The 16,221-nt window shown below is 28.4% G+C and overlaps 2 protein-coding genes across 4 annotated transcripts; one reads left to right on the plus strand and one right to left on the minus strand.

Moving 5' to 3' along the window:
* Window positions 1–113: 113 nt before the first annotated feature.
* Window positions 114–12,826, minus strand: LOC122629034 (eukaryotic translation initiation factor 4E transporter-like). Of its 3 annotated transcripts, none has more exons than XM_043811996.1 (16): window positions 12,100–12,826; window positions 9,716–9,813; window positions 9,512–9,585; window positions 9,071–9,335; window positions 8,105–9,001; window positions 7,658–8,018; window positions 7,414–7,547; window positions 7,266–7,349; window positions 7,015–7,188; window positions 6,704–6,925; window positions 6,380–6,605; window positions 6,109–6,180; window positions 5,616–5,879; window positions 4,090–4,251; window positions 3,603–3,977; window positions 114–3,110 (listed from the first exon to the last, which is right to left on the minus strand). In XM_043811996.1, the coding sequence occupies exons 1-16, from the start codon at window positions 12,152–12,154 to the stop codon at window positions 2,863–2,865; spliced, it is 3,711 nt and encodes a 1,236-aa protein (XP_043667931.1). In that variant the 5' UTR covers window positions 12,155–12,826; the 3' UTR covers window positions 114–2,862. The 3 variants fall into 3 exon arrangements, with proteins under 3 accessions (XP_043667931.1, XP_043667930.1, XP_043667932.1); XM_043811995.1 differs by having other exon boundaries at window positions 7,414–7,550; window positions 12,100–12,825; XM_043811997.1 differs by lacking the exon at window positions 6,109–6,180 and having other exon boundaries at window positions 7,414–7,550; window positions 12,100–12,825.
* Window positions 12,827–13,865: 1,039 nt separating this feature from the next.
* LOC122629045 (tubulin glycylase 3C-like) lies at window positions 13,866–16,205 on the plus strand. The gene is made up of 3 exons (XM_043812025.1): window positions 13,866–14,617; window positions 15,166–15,881; window positions 15,945–16,205. Exons 1-2 carry the CDS (start codon window positions 14,161–14,163, stop codon window positions 15,867–15,869), a joined length of 1,161 nt encoding a protein of 386 aa, XP_043667960.1. The 5' UTR covers window positions 13,866–14,160; the 3' UTR covers window positions 15,870–15,881; window positions 15,945–16,205.
* Window positions 16,206–16,221: the final 16 nt, after the last annotated feature.

The raw sequence follows: 16,221 nt of genomic DNA on the forward strand, positions 1-16,221 counted from the left end.
TTTTAATTTTTCGAACGAGTACGTATTTTATCATCTACAAGGCATTTCAAATCTATTATGTTAATATATCCGTTATACGATATTTTTAATAAAAATGAATGAATCAAGTGAAATTATAATTACAACTCCTTGCATTTATTTTTTTTTGACATTTTTACGGATGCAATATAATGTAGAGTTTCTAATAACTTTATTTACAATCATCAATCTCTGATGCATGATTCTAGAGAATAATAAACCTTCCGCGTTTTTACGTTTCGAAACATGAATTATGTACAAAGAATTTCTGATTCAACGATACGACTTTATAAATCTTCTTAACATGATGGAACCCTTCGACTGAATTTCGATTAATTAAATGGAGAGATACGCAGTGTTTGTCATTAAGTTTCAAAAATCTTAAGTTTTTCTTACAATTTTGTAATAAACTTTTTATTGCACTACATATAGCTATTTTTATTATTACGTACATACGTAATTAATGTGTGTACGTACATATCCAGTATAACACATCCATTATTTCGCCATAAAAAACAAACTCTTTTATTAGAGGTTAAATATAAATGCGAAAATTTTTCCAAAAAGCACAGGTTTCTCTCCTAATTATTCTCGTTCAGTAAATAGTTGGGATATATAATATTAGCCTCGTTCAAGGCAAAGATGGAATACACAACTGTTGTACAAACACATACACTTCTACATACGTTGATTTCATTATAAATCATATACTTAAGTAAATTTTAATAGTAATAATAAATTCCTGCAATTTCTTTTACTTCTGATTATTATGGACGCATTTTAAAGTTTAAAGGTTCAAAGAGAATATAGAGAGATCAGTCTATTAATATATATAAATATAAATATATATATGTATATATATATATATAGACATCACACCTTTGGCTTTCATAGTATAGAGAAACTTCCATTGATTAGAAAAAAGTAGAAGAAACGAGATTTCTCTGTCTATATAATTTGTTAAAGTAATTGGAAACATAATATTTCATAAATATAAAAGTATAATTATATATATATAAAGGCATTTTTTTATTTAATTCTAATAATGTTAATCTTTAAATGATGCTTTATATTTTTTCGTAAATAAAGAATTTTATTAGACTGTTTCACTTTCCTCAGTAGCTAATGCTGTTTATAATACAGTTTTCCTAATAATATTGATAGGACGCGCTTAATATTTTTAATACATCTTGTGATATATAATCGGTATAAATGATATAATAGGTATAAATAGAAATATAATCTTCCAATATTTCATTGAAAATACAGCCAATGAATACAGCTTATATAATGTGATATTTTAAACAAATATAAACTAAGAAAAAAAATACAACATATGAAGAAAGTGAGAAAGGAATCAAGTCTCTAAATGTGGCCATCTTTTTTTTTTTTATATCAATTGAAATTTAATTATTAAAAAATGTGTAACCAGATAATGATAAAATAATTATAAATCAAACTTATAATTTGCAGCAGCAGCGATGATATACATATTTTTAATGTACAAAGATATCTCGTTAAACCCGTTTCTCTATGCCTGGTGAAATGTTTTCACTACATGCTTTTTTGTAAGTACATAAAAACTTTGAAACATTCTGTCACGAATTTGTTGGAAATCTTTATCAGATTATTGTTTTATACTTCCATCTGTGAGAATGATACTGTACACACATACCTCTATAAAGTATATATTATATATATCTATTTTTATAATATATGCATGTAACTTAAGGAGCACAAAATCCTGTCTCTTCCATCCATATACTTTTTCGAGTTAATAAATCTGTAACTATAGGGATAGGACATGTGCAGTGTCTAAATTTACATAGGTATTTGTATTAGAGCATAGCACTGTGATTTATAACTCATTTGATGAACCAGCATATATCTTATTTGCCTAAAAAATGTTGCAAATTTTCCATGTTATGCATTGCCATGACACATTTCTATATATATATATATATACGAGCATATTATATATCATATATATATTATACGTATATCATATATCGTGGCATTGCATAAAATAGAAAAATATATATATAGCGAGAAACATAGTGAAATCTCTAATACAAGTATCGAGTTTTTGTGGTAACAATAAACATACATCATGTGTTACTATTTATTATTTTGTACCACATCATAGGATATTCACTTATAATAATAAATAATCAGAATTTACATATATATGAATGTGTAATAAATCGTTGGCATTTGCATTATAATTAGATTGTAGGAACCTAATTATAATAAATCTCTTGCATGCAGATTTAGGCAAATAAACATTATTATGCTGCCGTTTAATAGTTGCTTATTTTAAAATAAGATCTGGATTTTTATGACTGTTATATGAGTAAGAATTTTTGTGTTTAGTGTTTCAGTCTTATAAGCAATACATCATTCTTACAGAAAGCTGTTCACATAAATGTGTCTTAAATGGCTTTTACATGATAGCTATGTAAATCTTACACGATACTTTCTATTCTGTACATTTGTAATTCCTACTTAAGATACAATTTGAAATTTTGAAGGATTTAACCTATGAGATACTTTGTATGTTTATAAAAAGAAGAAGAAATACTGCATTCTATTTGCTGCTTGAAGATTAAAATATATAATCAATTGTGTATCTGCTTGTTTTTAAATCTTCTTTTCGTGTGAGATTGCGTAACAAGAAATTTCACAATTCCAGCACCATTTCATATGAATCACTCGCGCGTTTTTGTAATATGAATAATGTTTTATATTCATGCCTTTAATATGAAAGCAAATCCAATTTGGAAGATTTGAAAGCAGGAATATACTACTTGAAAAAAAAATTTCAATGAAATGTAATGTGTTAAATCAATTATGCACCTTCGTTGAAGCATGTTGAAGTCTTTCCAATTCTTCCAATGACAAAACATTTGTTTGACCAAGCTCTGGTAGCTTACCAGCCCGAGCTTGTGCAAGAAGTTCAGGAGTAAACCATCGTGCTAACTGATTTGATGTTGGGGATAAGTCTCCACCATTACTACCCATAAATCCAAGACCTGGAGAATTTTGACGGCCAACGTTGATATTTAATTGCTGTGATCGCATCATTCGTCCATCTAAAAACAAATCTTATTAATGATATACATACTGCATTTACTTCTACATAGAAAATTCATATAAAAAATAATATACAAAAAAAAAGATATTTCGTGTATTATATACTTATAATTGTGCTTATGTTATATTGATTTCTTATTATGCTGTAATAAAAAAAAATATTAAGCTAATATAATTGCTAATATTTCGTTACTTAATTAAAATCCAATGAAATTGCTGATTAAACCAATGGATTAAGAAGGATATACAGGTATAATGGGAGTTCTAATTATTCCAATTTGAGCATCAATCTGGAACTTAATATGTGATCATAAGAATAGTGATATAAAAAAATATAATCATATATAATAATGAGAAAAAAAAAAACATTTAACATGTATAAAATTTTTTGGCTTAAACGAGTGTCCAATTTGATAACAGAATCTACACTAACATATTTGCATGAAATATCCCCTTTCATAGGTGTAAAATACATTCATAAAACTGCATACCTGAACGATTGGAGTTGTAGTTTTGATTCAACATAAGTTGCACTTGAGGGTTTGCAGATCGCGTTTGTTGTGCTTGTTGTTGTTGTTGTTGATGTTGTACATTAGCCATATGTGATTGAACTTGTTGAACCTGCTTCATTTGGGGATTCATATGGTTTGATCGTTGGTTTATTATAGTATTTTGAGTAACATTATATTGAGGAACATTAGGATGTGATGATACTGTAGGAGTCATAGCATGCTTGGAACGTGCAGGATTGCCATATACATTCGTCACAGTTCTATGCTGCTGCTGTTGAAAATCTAAATTGCCACCACTATACTGATACTGATTGACACTGCTACTACCGCTGCCACCTTTTACTATTGGTCGTCCTGAAATTGAAAGTATATTATATTATTCTTAACTAAATAATTATTAAATAATTCATTTTAAAAACTATACAAATATAATGTCAATAATTTATTAAACAATGAAAAAACATACCAGGATATTGCTTAATATTTGGATTAGACCATGTAGATTGAATAGATTGTGGTCGCAATGTATTATGTCGTGAAAGAACTCCTTGTGTAAGTAACTGGACTGCAGACTGCATTTGTTGTACTTGATTTTGGTTAGCCAGTTTTGCTAGATCATTGCTGTTGCCTATATTAAACAAATAAATGTATAATTTCATAAATTGATACATAATAAAATTTATATAGAACAATTTACATATCGAAGTATATAAATTTGGAAGCATCATGTTGTAAAAAGATTATTACTACTTTTAATTAAAAAAATTTATGTACATACATACATGATAATAATCATTCCTTATATAAACAAAAAAGAACATCCAATTTACAGATTTTATGCAAATTTATATACTGTATATATAACATGCAATTTGGAATCTATGTGTTTATATACTATTTACACATACAGATTCTTTTACATAGATATAGTATCAAACACAATGATCCCATTAAAAATATCAATTTTGATAAACGAAGTACTTTCAATATATACAAATATAGAAAATATTATGTGTGCCATTGTTTCTTCTGAATAAATATAAAGATATGTATTATATTATAATTTCTACTTAAAAGTGTGTATATGTAGGACAAATTACTTCAGAATGTTCATAAAGGAAAAATGAATAAGTGTAGAGGAAAACTTAAAGCGTGAGGTATATTTATAAAGCCTTTTATTATAAGAACTATTTCCACATACTTTTAGAAGCAAGATAAATTTTTATGATCTGTGTGATATAGACACCAAGTTATACTTGTGATAGTTTTCATATCACGTTTTACAAAACTCAAAAGAATATATCTTCTAAATAAACATATAAAATTACATACTTTGTGTATCAAGAAAAAAATAAAAAGAAAAGTGTGCTTTTTTTTACAAAAACATTAAAGAAAGACATGGTATTACATTAGTTCAAACAACATATACTTTAAGTTTTTTTTTTAAAACAAAATATGATGGAATGTATGATTTGGCAAAAGTTAAAATTTAAACAAAAATCTTAGAAATTGATGAATCCCTAATAGACAGTTTTATACACTCTTTATCTTTCAAAGTTATTGCTTCCATTACTTTACTGTTCTTATCTAGTATTGCATTGATTTCCTTTAATCTCGTATTTTTATCTGAAGACTTGATGTTATCAACAATTAGTTTACCTTCTTTTAACATATTTAAATTTGAATTATCGTTTGAATCCTGATTGTGAACTAAAGAATAAAGATATTTAGTTTTCAATGCTGATTCTTCTGTACCAAGATTACTCCTATTATTCATTCCCATGGTATATGCAATAGATGAAGCATTATTAGAATGATTTTCTTGCCATTTAAAAACACAAGTTATAGGTTTATTTATACTATCAGAAAATTGGCATAGCTGTAAAGTAGAGATGCATCGATTCTGAAGCTTATGAAAGCTATCCTGACTATTATGATAAAGAGAAGAAATAGAGAAAATTGGTTCTACTTGATGATTTAAATGATTCGCACCCTCTGGCTCCTTATCGGCGGTCATTTTGCGTAATACTGAGGTTGGCGTAAAAGCAAGTGGCGTTGGACTCATTGTTTGCTTTGCTGGAGAATTAACAGGAGTGGACGGTCTTTGCTGAATCTGTTGTTGCTGTTGTTGCTGATCCTGTCGCTTACGAAAGTTCTCACGTTGTTCTTCTAATTTCTTCTTAATTAAAGCATTTTGCATTATGGATTGAGTATGCATAACCAGTTCCCGTGGAGAAGGTACTCTATGTGGTATCACTATTAAAATCACATAAATTATCTTCTATAAAAATACTTTTTAAAATTTGCTATTGTTTTAATGAATTTTTTACTTGCTCTCTTTTTTTTGTTTTAGAATTAATATAAAAAACTATTGTACAAATTATAGACATATTACATAGAATTTTGTCGTGTTTCTTCAAAATTAAGAATGCTTTTTTTTCCTTTTTTTCTTTTCTTTCTTTCTTTTTTTTTTTTCTTTTTTTACCTGAATGTTTTGCTGTTAATGTGTTGGGATTGGTTCCTACATTTGATGAAATTATTGGGGGTGGACAATAAGCTGCATTCCGAATGTATATAAATAATTTATAAAGTATATAAGATATTGTATATTAGTATATGTTCATAAATATTTTTCGATTCATTTCGTATCCTTCTAATATTGGTTGTCTTTTATTTTAAGAATTTAGAGTAAAAATAGATAAAAAAATCTTGCAAAAGAAAGAATAGAACAAACGAATAACATATACAAAACTTACCATTATTCATGGGAGAAGGAATCCGTTGTTGTTGTTGTTGCTGTTGTTGTTGCTGCTGCTGCTGCTGTTGCTGTTGTTGCTGTTGCTGATATAACATTTGATGCAAAATATGATCTTGTGGAGTAGGTGCATTTGGATGTGGACTTATCGCACGTGATGTAGTTCCACCATACATTTTAAGGATATTAACGAGTACTTCTCGATGTCGATGCTGCATGGCAGGATTCTATTCAGTTTAAGATTTATGCAAAAAAATTGAATAATACCAACAAATATTAAAACAATCTAATTGAAAAATTAAATTTACTTTTCACAAACGCAAACCTGTAATTGTTGGATCAAATGCTGTTTTGTTATTTCTCCTTGTTGCAAACCTTGAATTATAGCTTGTGCTTCTGGTCTTTGCAATAATTCTTGTCCAGATGAAGCAGCATTATTCATCATCATTTGCATTTCTGTTGGTACAGGACTGACACCCATCAATCGTTGACCACTCATTATCATGGAGAGCATATCAGAATGTTGTTGTCGATGTTTCTGCTGTTGCTAATGTATTACAGATTACAGATATTATAGAAATCTTTGATATTTTTATTATTAGAAATTGATCAATAACAAATATGATAAAGACAAACCTGTTGTATATGCAATACTTTCATTAAGTTTTCATGTTGCATTTGAACCTGGTGTGGATGTTGAGTAGGAGCAATAGGACCAACATGATTGAATGTTGAAGCATGAATTTGATCTGTAACTGATTGCTGTGGAACAACTGGTTGTTGTGGTGTTTTTAATTGTGAATTAAGCAACTGTAAAGAAGTTAATTTAATTATGTAGAAAGTTAGTAAAAATTTAGAGACCTAAAATATAAAAAAAGAAATAGTACCTGCATCAATGTTACAGATTGTGGTTTTTGAGGCATAGGTCCATTTGCTGCTGGTACAGCTTGTCCACCAGTTACTTGAGCAAGCTAAATTGTAAAAATATGAAGATAAATAAATAGATCTATTACATAAACTATTTTATAATTTTACCAATTTTTTAAAGGCAGAAAGATCCTCTTCAGTCTTATTTACACGAGACAGTTCAGCTGTAGATGAAGGTGGAGGAACACCGCCACGCATTCGTGCTTCTAATTCTTCCAAGCTATGCACAACTTTTCCACCTACTTCTATAAATAATGTATTACACATCACAAGCGCATTGCAGCATGTTCATACTATGCTACAATATTAAAAATTAACTTAAAGCAAATGATATAATTTAAAACAATCTTACCCATATCTTTGATAGAAGAACTTTTCATTAATGGTATAACTGGCGTTGTTAGATCCGCTTGACCATTTTGACTATGCTGTTGCTTATTACCACGTTGCAACATTTCAAGAAGTTTTACACCAGTGGTAGATGTAGTATTATTTGCTGTTTGATTAGCAGGTGATATAGGAGCAAAGTATGTATTTGACTCAGTAACTGATGGGATTTGAATATTCGGTTCAGTGATATCATTGAGTAAATTATTTAATAATTCATCCTGTATAGAAGCTCTACGACTTTCTGTTTGTTGCTGAATAGGACTTTCTCTCTTAAACCACTGACTAAATCGAGAACATGATCCACCATTTGAACCAACTCCATTCTATAAAAAATGATATATTTGTATTAAAAATGATTGGAAAAAAAAAAACTATTTATTTATTTCGTAATTTATATAAGTGTACTTACAGTTAACAAACCAGGAACACCAGGGAAAGTATCAGATTTTAAGAAATCGTCTAGATTGAAATCAGGATGACTATTTTCTTCATTTTTACGAACATTGCAATTCTCAGCTACCTCAGAACTTGATTCTGTTATAATGCTATCACTAGTATCTTGACATTCTTTTTGAGAATCAGATGGTGGTTCAGTTTGTTCTGATATCGGAGAATGTGGTGCAGGTACAACATTAATTGATTGATCTAGCGTTGTTGGGGTACTACGTCCTTTAGGTCCAATTGTATTCTCATTCTGTTTTTCATCTTTCTCTAAGGAATTCCTTTTTCCACGTTTCTTTTGAGCAGTTGTTAACTTTTTAGTTTTAACATTGGCACTATTACTAACTACTTTTTCTTCTGGAATATCTTCAAAACCTCTTAATTCAATAGTATCATGCTGAGATGTAGGTCCTGAGCTAAACCATTCAGGCTCATTTGTATCACGGTTATCACCACAGCTTTTTCTGCGATCATTACTAAATCTTCTTTCGCGTCCGCGTTCCTTATCACGATCATTTTGATGATTACGCTCGGCTCTTTCCACTCCTCTATCTCGATCGCGATCTCTTTCACGATCTCCAAAGTCACGACCAAACGATCGACGTTCGAATCGTTCATTTCTTTCGTCCCGGTCACGTAGATTATCTCGTTCGCGTTCTCTATCTCGTATATTTTCACGATCTTTTGTTTCCCTACTTTCTCTATTGTCACGATCACGTAATGTACTACCTGCACTTGTACCTGATCTAAACGAGAAATCTGTACGTTCTGGTTCAAGTTTTTCATTTTCAGATCTGAAGTCCCATATGTCACGTGTCAAAATTCTACCACTACCAATTCGTCGAACTGTTTCCCGATGACTGACCTATAAGATTTTAAGACTCTTAATTATATAATTCCTAATGATAATGAGATACACACACAAACACTTTACCTCTGTTTTACCAATTGGACTTTCAGAGCGTCTATTTGGAGGTTGGTTCACATTAACAAAACATCCAGAATTAAAACTTCGTCTTTGGGGACTTAAAACAATACCATCCTGTTCTTTTCGTATTCGTTCTCGAGGATCACCATTGCGACGCTTGTTATGATTTTCAGTAATTAGTTCAGAACGTATACCTTTTTCATCTTTAGGCGGTGTGTCACTACATTTTCTATTTGAATGCCAACGTTCAGGGTCCCATACACCACGTGTACTTTATCAGAAAAATTAAAATATATTTATAGATAACAAATAAAATTATAAAAAATTTATAAATAAATCATTATGTGAAAAAGAAATATATAAAGATAAATAAAGATAAACGAATATAACACACGACTATTTTAGATAATGTAAATAATATACGAGTATATATTATTTTAAGCGTACTTATTATAAGAGGTATCCAGAAAGCCAGGTCTGCGTTTAGATAAAGGTAAACTCTTTATCACCATCAATTCTTCCTAAAAATACAATATTTATAACATATAATATGTATCTTCTCATTGAATAACATATCTATTAAAAATATATACGAAAATCTATTGTAGGTTAAAAACATATTTAAGATCCTCATAAATAGTTGATATGTACCCGAGAATATTGAAATTGAGGTCTTGAACGTCCAATTTCCATAATGGAAGTATCAGTTACCTCTCCGGCCACAGACATTGATATAATTGCATCATCTCCTATAAAATAATATATCAAAAAGGAATCATTAATTACGAAATATTATATATATATATATATATATATATATATATATATATATATATCCAATCTAAAAATTCACGTTTTATATTTTGAGACCTAAATGTACATTTCTTATTTTTTTTTCTGGTCTACTTTATATTAAATTTTACATTATTATTTTTATTATTATAAAAATAGAAGAAAAAATAAAAAGATGTTACACTAAAGGATAAATTATAAAAGTACAGGTGTTTTTTTCAATACACATATATATATAGAATCCATGCAGCAATGGATAGAAAAATACAATACAAATGTATTTTAAGTATACTTACGGAAAGTTACTCGTTTTAATGGATTTACTGATTTATTTTTACGAAACCATCGACAAGCTCTGGTTTGTACTACCAAAGTCGCATCTAAGAATGGAGATCCTGTAGGTCCGACCAGCGGACGTTTGCGAGTTCGTCGGTACCAGTTAGAACCGATTAAAGTATGAGCATCTTCTAGCCTCATCTTTTATTTAATTTAACTTAAAACTTAATCACACTTGTACAAACTAGTCCTATATAATTATTCTATACTTCTAATATACTTTAAATCATAGAGTTCGCTACAAATTGCGATTATACCGTTCTCTTAACTTCTTCAGTTTTTCCTATAACCGTTCCGACATGTAAGCAAAATATTTACTAATAAAGGACGAAAAGGACTTAGACGAGAGAATAGAAATGTATCTCGAATATTCACTGTTAAAATTGAATTTTTAGAAATAAACGTAGTTTCAATAGTCGATATTACGCGGCTTTCGCGCGTACTTACGACGTTTCTGAATATATGTGAACAATAAAAAATATAAAAAGAAAAGAAATAAGATAAACAGATTTCTAGTACGATAATAGAGAATTTTAAATTTAACCTCGATAGAAGATGCGTTACTTCGGATGATACGATACAAACTGGCCGATCGGCGAAAGTTTTTAGACAAAGCTTTTGACTTTCGAATTCTCATCCAATCAAATATTCGTACGATGTTATTAATCTAGTGTACAATTGACTACGGTTTATTTGAATTAAATACTCTCAACTGATTTTTAGATACGACATTTTCTCTTCAATAGTTATATATACGGATCGATATTTATAAAAATAAATAAAATATATCTACACAAACAAAGCAATATTATATATATTCAAATTCTATTGAGTAATATAAATTCAATGTTAAATTTGGTACGGATATTATACATATGTGTTATATATTTTATATTTAAATATTCATATTATTGTCACATTAATCAAATCTAAAAAATATTTTTATCTTATAAATTTTTAAATATCTGGACTTTGAATTGTTATAATTTTAATAGAAAATCTTATAACATTATGAATGTTGCATTATTTTATTTTTTTGTATTGTAATAAAAAGAGAAAAAAATATATTTTAAGCAAGGATTTTTGTATATTATGAGACATTGAAAATTATGTAAGCTCCTCAATGAATTAGAAAAAAAATTGCTGTTTAATATATAATTACATGTTAATTATTATCATTATTTAATCAAAAAATTAAGAATTATAAATGAGAATATAAAAATTATTGAATTAAAAAAATATTAACTTCTTGTTGTAACAAACATTAGATCATTTGGCTATTTTCTATTGTTTCCTACCTATATTGAAATTTACTCGTTATAATATAATTTTTTTTTCTTATTTTATTACTGAAATGATTACATAAAAAATTTATTCATTCCTTTTTTCCATTATCAAAGGATTACTGTTACAGAAAAGCAAATAATATTCTCGTATCATTTACTTTCCTTTTATATTTGAATGAAAACATTTATTAGAAAAAGAAATAAGAGAATATCATTTTGTTTGATCCTGTTTATTCTTATAATTTAAAGAATATAGTTCTAAGTCTCTTTATCTGATAATTAATCAATTTTTATAAAGATTTTTCAAGACATTAATCTAATCTATTAGAAATGATCATATATGTTAATATATTCTTCATGCAAATATAGAAGACATAAGATATAAAAGGAAAGCCACGGTAATAAAGCAATCTTTAAGTTGAAATATAAAGGCATATAGAATCGGAAAGAAAATGATTGGAGACTAAACGAAACATCTACGACATATCAATAACAATACTAAAATCTTTAATTGCTTATATGTTTGAAATATTATTAGCAATAATAAATATATCATTAAAAATATATAATCTATGTGCGGTTTAGAGTCTTTAAATTACAAATGTTAAACTTTTTAAATACCTGTTGTTTTTTGATTTAGCAGCTGTTTGTCACTTGTCACAGATTCCAAAGACATTCTTCTTTCGTCCACAAGAAAAGTTTATAGCATACACTACGTTTTTTTTTCTTTTTTTTTTTCTTTTTTTTTTCTTTTTTTTTCTTTTTTTTTTTAATATTTTTCTAGTCCTTTATACGATCTATCTATGTTTCACACAACATATATATGTATACGCAATTGTGTAGAATTTACACTTAGCTATATTCTAAGTACTGTTTAATATCACAGACTGATTTTCTCTTTATATACGCCACAGTTCTTCCTTAAGTGATAGAGGGAGAAAATGTCTTTTTTTTTCTTTTTTGTTCTATTTAATGATCAATCGCTGTTTTATCGAAACACAATCCTTCTCACCATTCACTCTTCGAAAAGGGAGATGAAGTAAAAGTGTTTATATATGAGCGAAAACGGGCTTTATCGTAATAATGCAAACGATAAATTGGGTAAACCTAATAGCGTAATATTTGGTACATGCGTTTTTAACGATCATCTCATTGCCTCGGCAAATCAGCTTCAAATGATTATTATTATTTTCTTGATTTAATACACAAAATGTACACATACAACACACTAATCCACTGCTATGCAAAAATAGAAAATGGCGCACGATCCCCACTTCCGTCGTTGTTTCTCACTGCCTCCTTGATCAACAAGGGGCACCTTTCTTCCCATGGACTAACTAGTAATAAGATGGAACATAATAAAGTGTACAATACTAAGGGGGTTGATTCTCAAAGTTAACTGCGCATGATCGATTCTAGCCAAACCTATCGAGCTGGCAAAAAATGAACGATTTTAGAATTGGTCCAATAATTTAAAAGTATATTTCTTCATGAAAATAATTTCGATTAATACGATATAACAATTATATATATATATTTTTTTTTCACTTTTCAAATGTGTGTGTATGTTGTATAGTAACACACGATATTATCATACATGAAAATTTAGAAAAAAAAATCAACAATGAATTCGAGCGACCTCTGACATCAAATTTAACACAGCCTTATTATTTCCTCTGTGCATAAAGCTTTATATGATTCGCAATATTTTTTTTATAGAATTTTTATCAATATGAATCTTACCATAAATATCATCTAATATATCTTTATCATAGCCTTATCTGATTTACAATATTTTTTTATGCAATAATATTGTATATTATATAATATATTAATATAAATTCTATTATAATTATACTAATATGAAACGTATATGTAATATCGACAGATTAAACAATCTATTTCAATCTCTATTTTAATCATAAAAATACTGACTCATCTCGCACATGTCTGAAACGTAGAGACGTATCAAAAAATGGCGCCAACTTTACAAAATTTAAATCTAAAGTTTGAACGCAATTAAGAGAAAAATCTGTCTAATCGTGCCCATAGATTTAATATTCGAAATCCATTCGAGATATATTCGTATTTAATTCGTATTATTAACGTTTATTATTAAAAAAAAATAAATAAATAAAGATCATACTTTTTAATAAAATTTTTAAGAAAATTGATCTACAGAGTAATAAATGAAGTTACGTATAAGTAAAAAACGAGAAGAAGATATTTCAAAAGATTCTAAATAAATTATTTCTAAAGTAGGATTAATGCGATATTACAGATACTTATAAACCATACCTTTATGATTGTCATTTTCTAATTATCAATCCGAAAATCAATTCTTATTGCGTACGAGTCTTTCGTTTAAAAAAGACGGCGCTGATGTACCGATTCAGGATCTGCTATTAACTTGGTCGCGCATGTAAGTTGTGAACACCGGTAAAGGCGGCACGTTGAGGGCCGTTATTAACCGGATCGTTGATGAAACATATACATATATATAAACGGTAACAAAATTTTCAACGATTATTTGATAAAAGATCATCGATTCGAACTAAAAAAGGGAAAAATATATCTGTATAACTATTTGTCTTTCTCTCTCTTTCTCTCTCTCTCTCTCTATATATATATATATACACACACACACATATATATAAATAAAAAAAAAGAAAGGGAGAATAAATGGCACCACGTAGAAATGCGAAGCAAGCCGATGTTGAGCCCGTGGAAAAAGTCGCGGAAACCGGCGATGTATCGCCTCCAAAACGTACAAAAGTGGTCAAACCTTTGTCCGTAAGTCTTGAACAATTAAAGGATACGAGATCTATGAGATCTACGAAAACACGTAACGCGGAAGAAACGGAAGAAATAATAGAACCGGAATCAGAACCTATTAAAAAATCGAGAGCAAGAAATAAGGTAGTACCTGCGAAATCAACGAAACTTGCATCTCAGGAACAAACAACGAAATCTGAACGTAACGTTAAGAAAGGAAAAGCTATAGAAGATATATCATCGTCTAATGATCCAAATGATCCGGTTATTGAAACGAACGATTCGATATCCCAGAAAATACCCGCGAAAAAGACTCGTGGAAAAACAGTTATGATAAAGGCGGGAACAACGGATAACATCGAAGGTACGATATTTACGAAAGTTTATTTCCGCACTCACACGCACACAAATACGCATCCAATTTTAACCATTTATATTTGCATTTATTTTATTTATTATCTCGTTAGTTTACTTGATAATGTCAGCATTTTTGTCTTATATGTATTTGTCCTTTATTAAATATACATGAGTAATATCTATGAACTTATGAAAAATAGAGAAGAGACATATTAAATAAATAAATGACAAGATGAAATATTATTCATAGGAAATATATTCAAAAGGAATAATATTATGCATTTTTATAATTATATTTGCTTTTATAGAAATATCATTTCTTTGTTCTTTTTTTTCTATTTTAATTCTTCTTTCCCAATACCTTTATCATATTTCTTTTTTTTTTATTTTTTTTATATTTTTTATTAATATACTTATCATATATAACTTTTACTCAATAAATGATGTTCCCAGTTTCCTAGATTACTGTATAAAAGAAAAAGAGAAACAGATATTTGACAATAATATATGTTTTTTTTTTGTAGAAATATATAAATGAATTCATATTTCTTACAGCCAAAGCAAAACCAAAAACAAGAGCCAAAAAAACTGAAACACCTAAAGATACAGATACCGAAGTAGTATCCACAAAAGAAAAAAAAAAGAATGTGGTTGAGAAAGTACCTAAGGAAACCAAAACAAAGGTAAAACCATTAAAGAAAGTTGTAGAAAAAAATGATGCTATAGTTGTAGAAGTAAAGAAAAAAACTAATGCTAAAGCTAAAACAACAGAAAATAATATTTCTAAAGTAGAAAAATCTACTATGAATGAAGAAAAAAAAGCCAAATCACAAGGTAGAAAAATGCGAAATCAAGCAGATAATGTTCCAGATGTGATCGAGAATAATGTTGAAGAGAGCAATGATTCTAAACCAGTTAAGGGAAGACAAAAAAAAGTAAATAAAGATAATGCAATTATAACAGATACTTCAAAGAAAGGACGTGGTAAAAAGGAAACAGTAACGGCTGTTGTAAAAAATCTGGAGGAAAAAGAATCAGAAAATGCTGAATTATCATCGTCAGAAGAAGAGAAGGAATCAGAATCAGTTGAAGTATTATCAAAAACTAATAATGTCCAAAAATTAACAAATAATATTGATAATGAGTCACCAAATTCTGAAAATGAAGATTCAACAGAATTAGATACTCCAGGTTTAAATAAAAATAAGATAGAAGATTCTATATCAGATGGCAAAGATAATGCCTCAACAAGTGAATAGTAAATGTTAATGGTAAGTAAATTTGATACATGTTTCTCTATATATTTATAAATAATTTATCAATATAAATTTCAGATGCAAAGGTACAGAAAGGGAGAAAACTATCCACAAAAAAGAAGGAACAAAAACAGTACCTTACATTCTTAAAGAAGTTATATTTTTTAAAAACTACATGAAGAATACTATTGGACTTGATTCATATAATCCTTTCTAGTCCTAATGTTTTATTCACAAGATTCTTATTTGTCACATTAATGGAATAACTCTTAAGTTTATTTTTTTTTAATAGTATTGTGTAAGTTATGTCTTAAATAAAATAGAAATGTTAATGCTTAAGGAAATAAGTAATTAA

Source organism: Vespula pensylvanica, chromosome 5 (assembly GCF_014466175.1).
Source record: "Vespula pensylvanica isolate Volc-1 chromosome 5, ASM1446617v1, whole genome shotgun sequence".
Taxonomy (NCBI): domain Eukaryota; kingdom Metazoa; phylum Arthropoda; class Insecta; order Hymenoptera; family Vespidae; genus Vespula; species Vespula pensylvanica.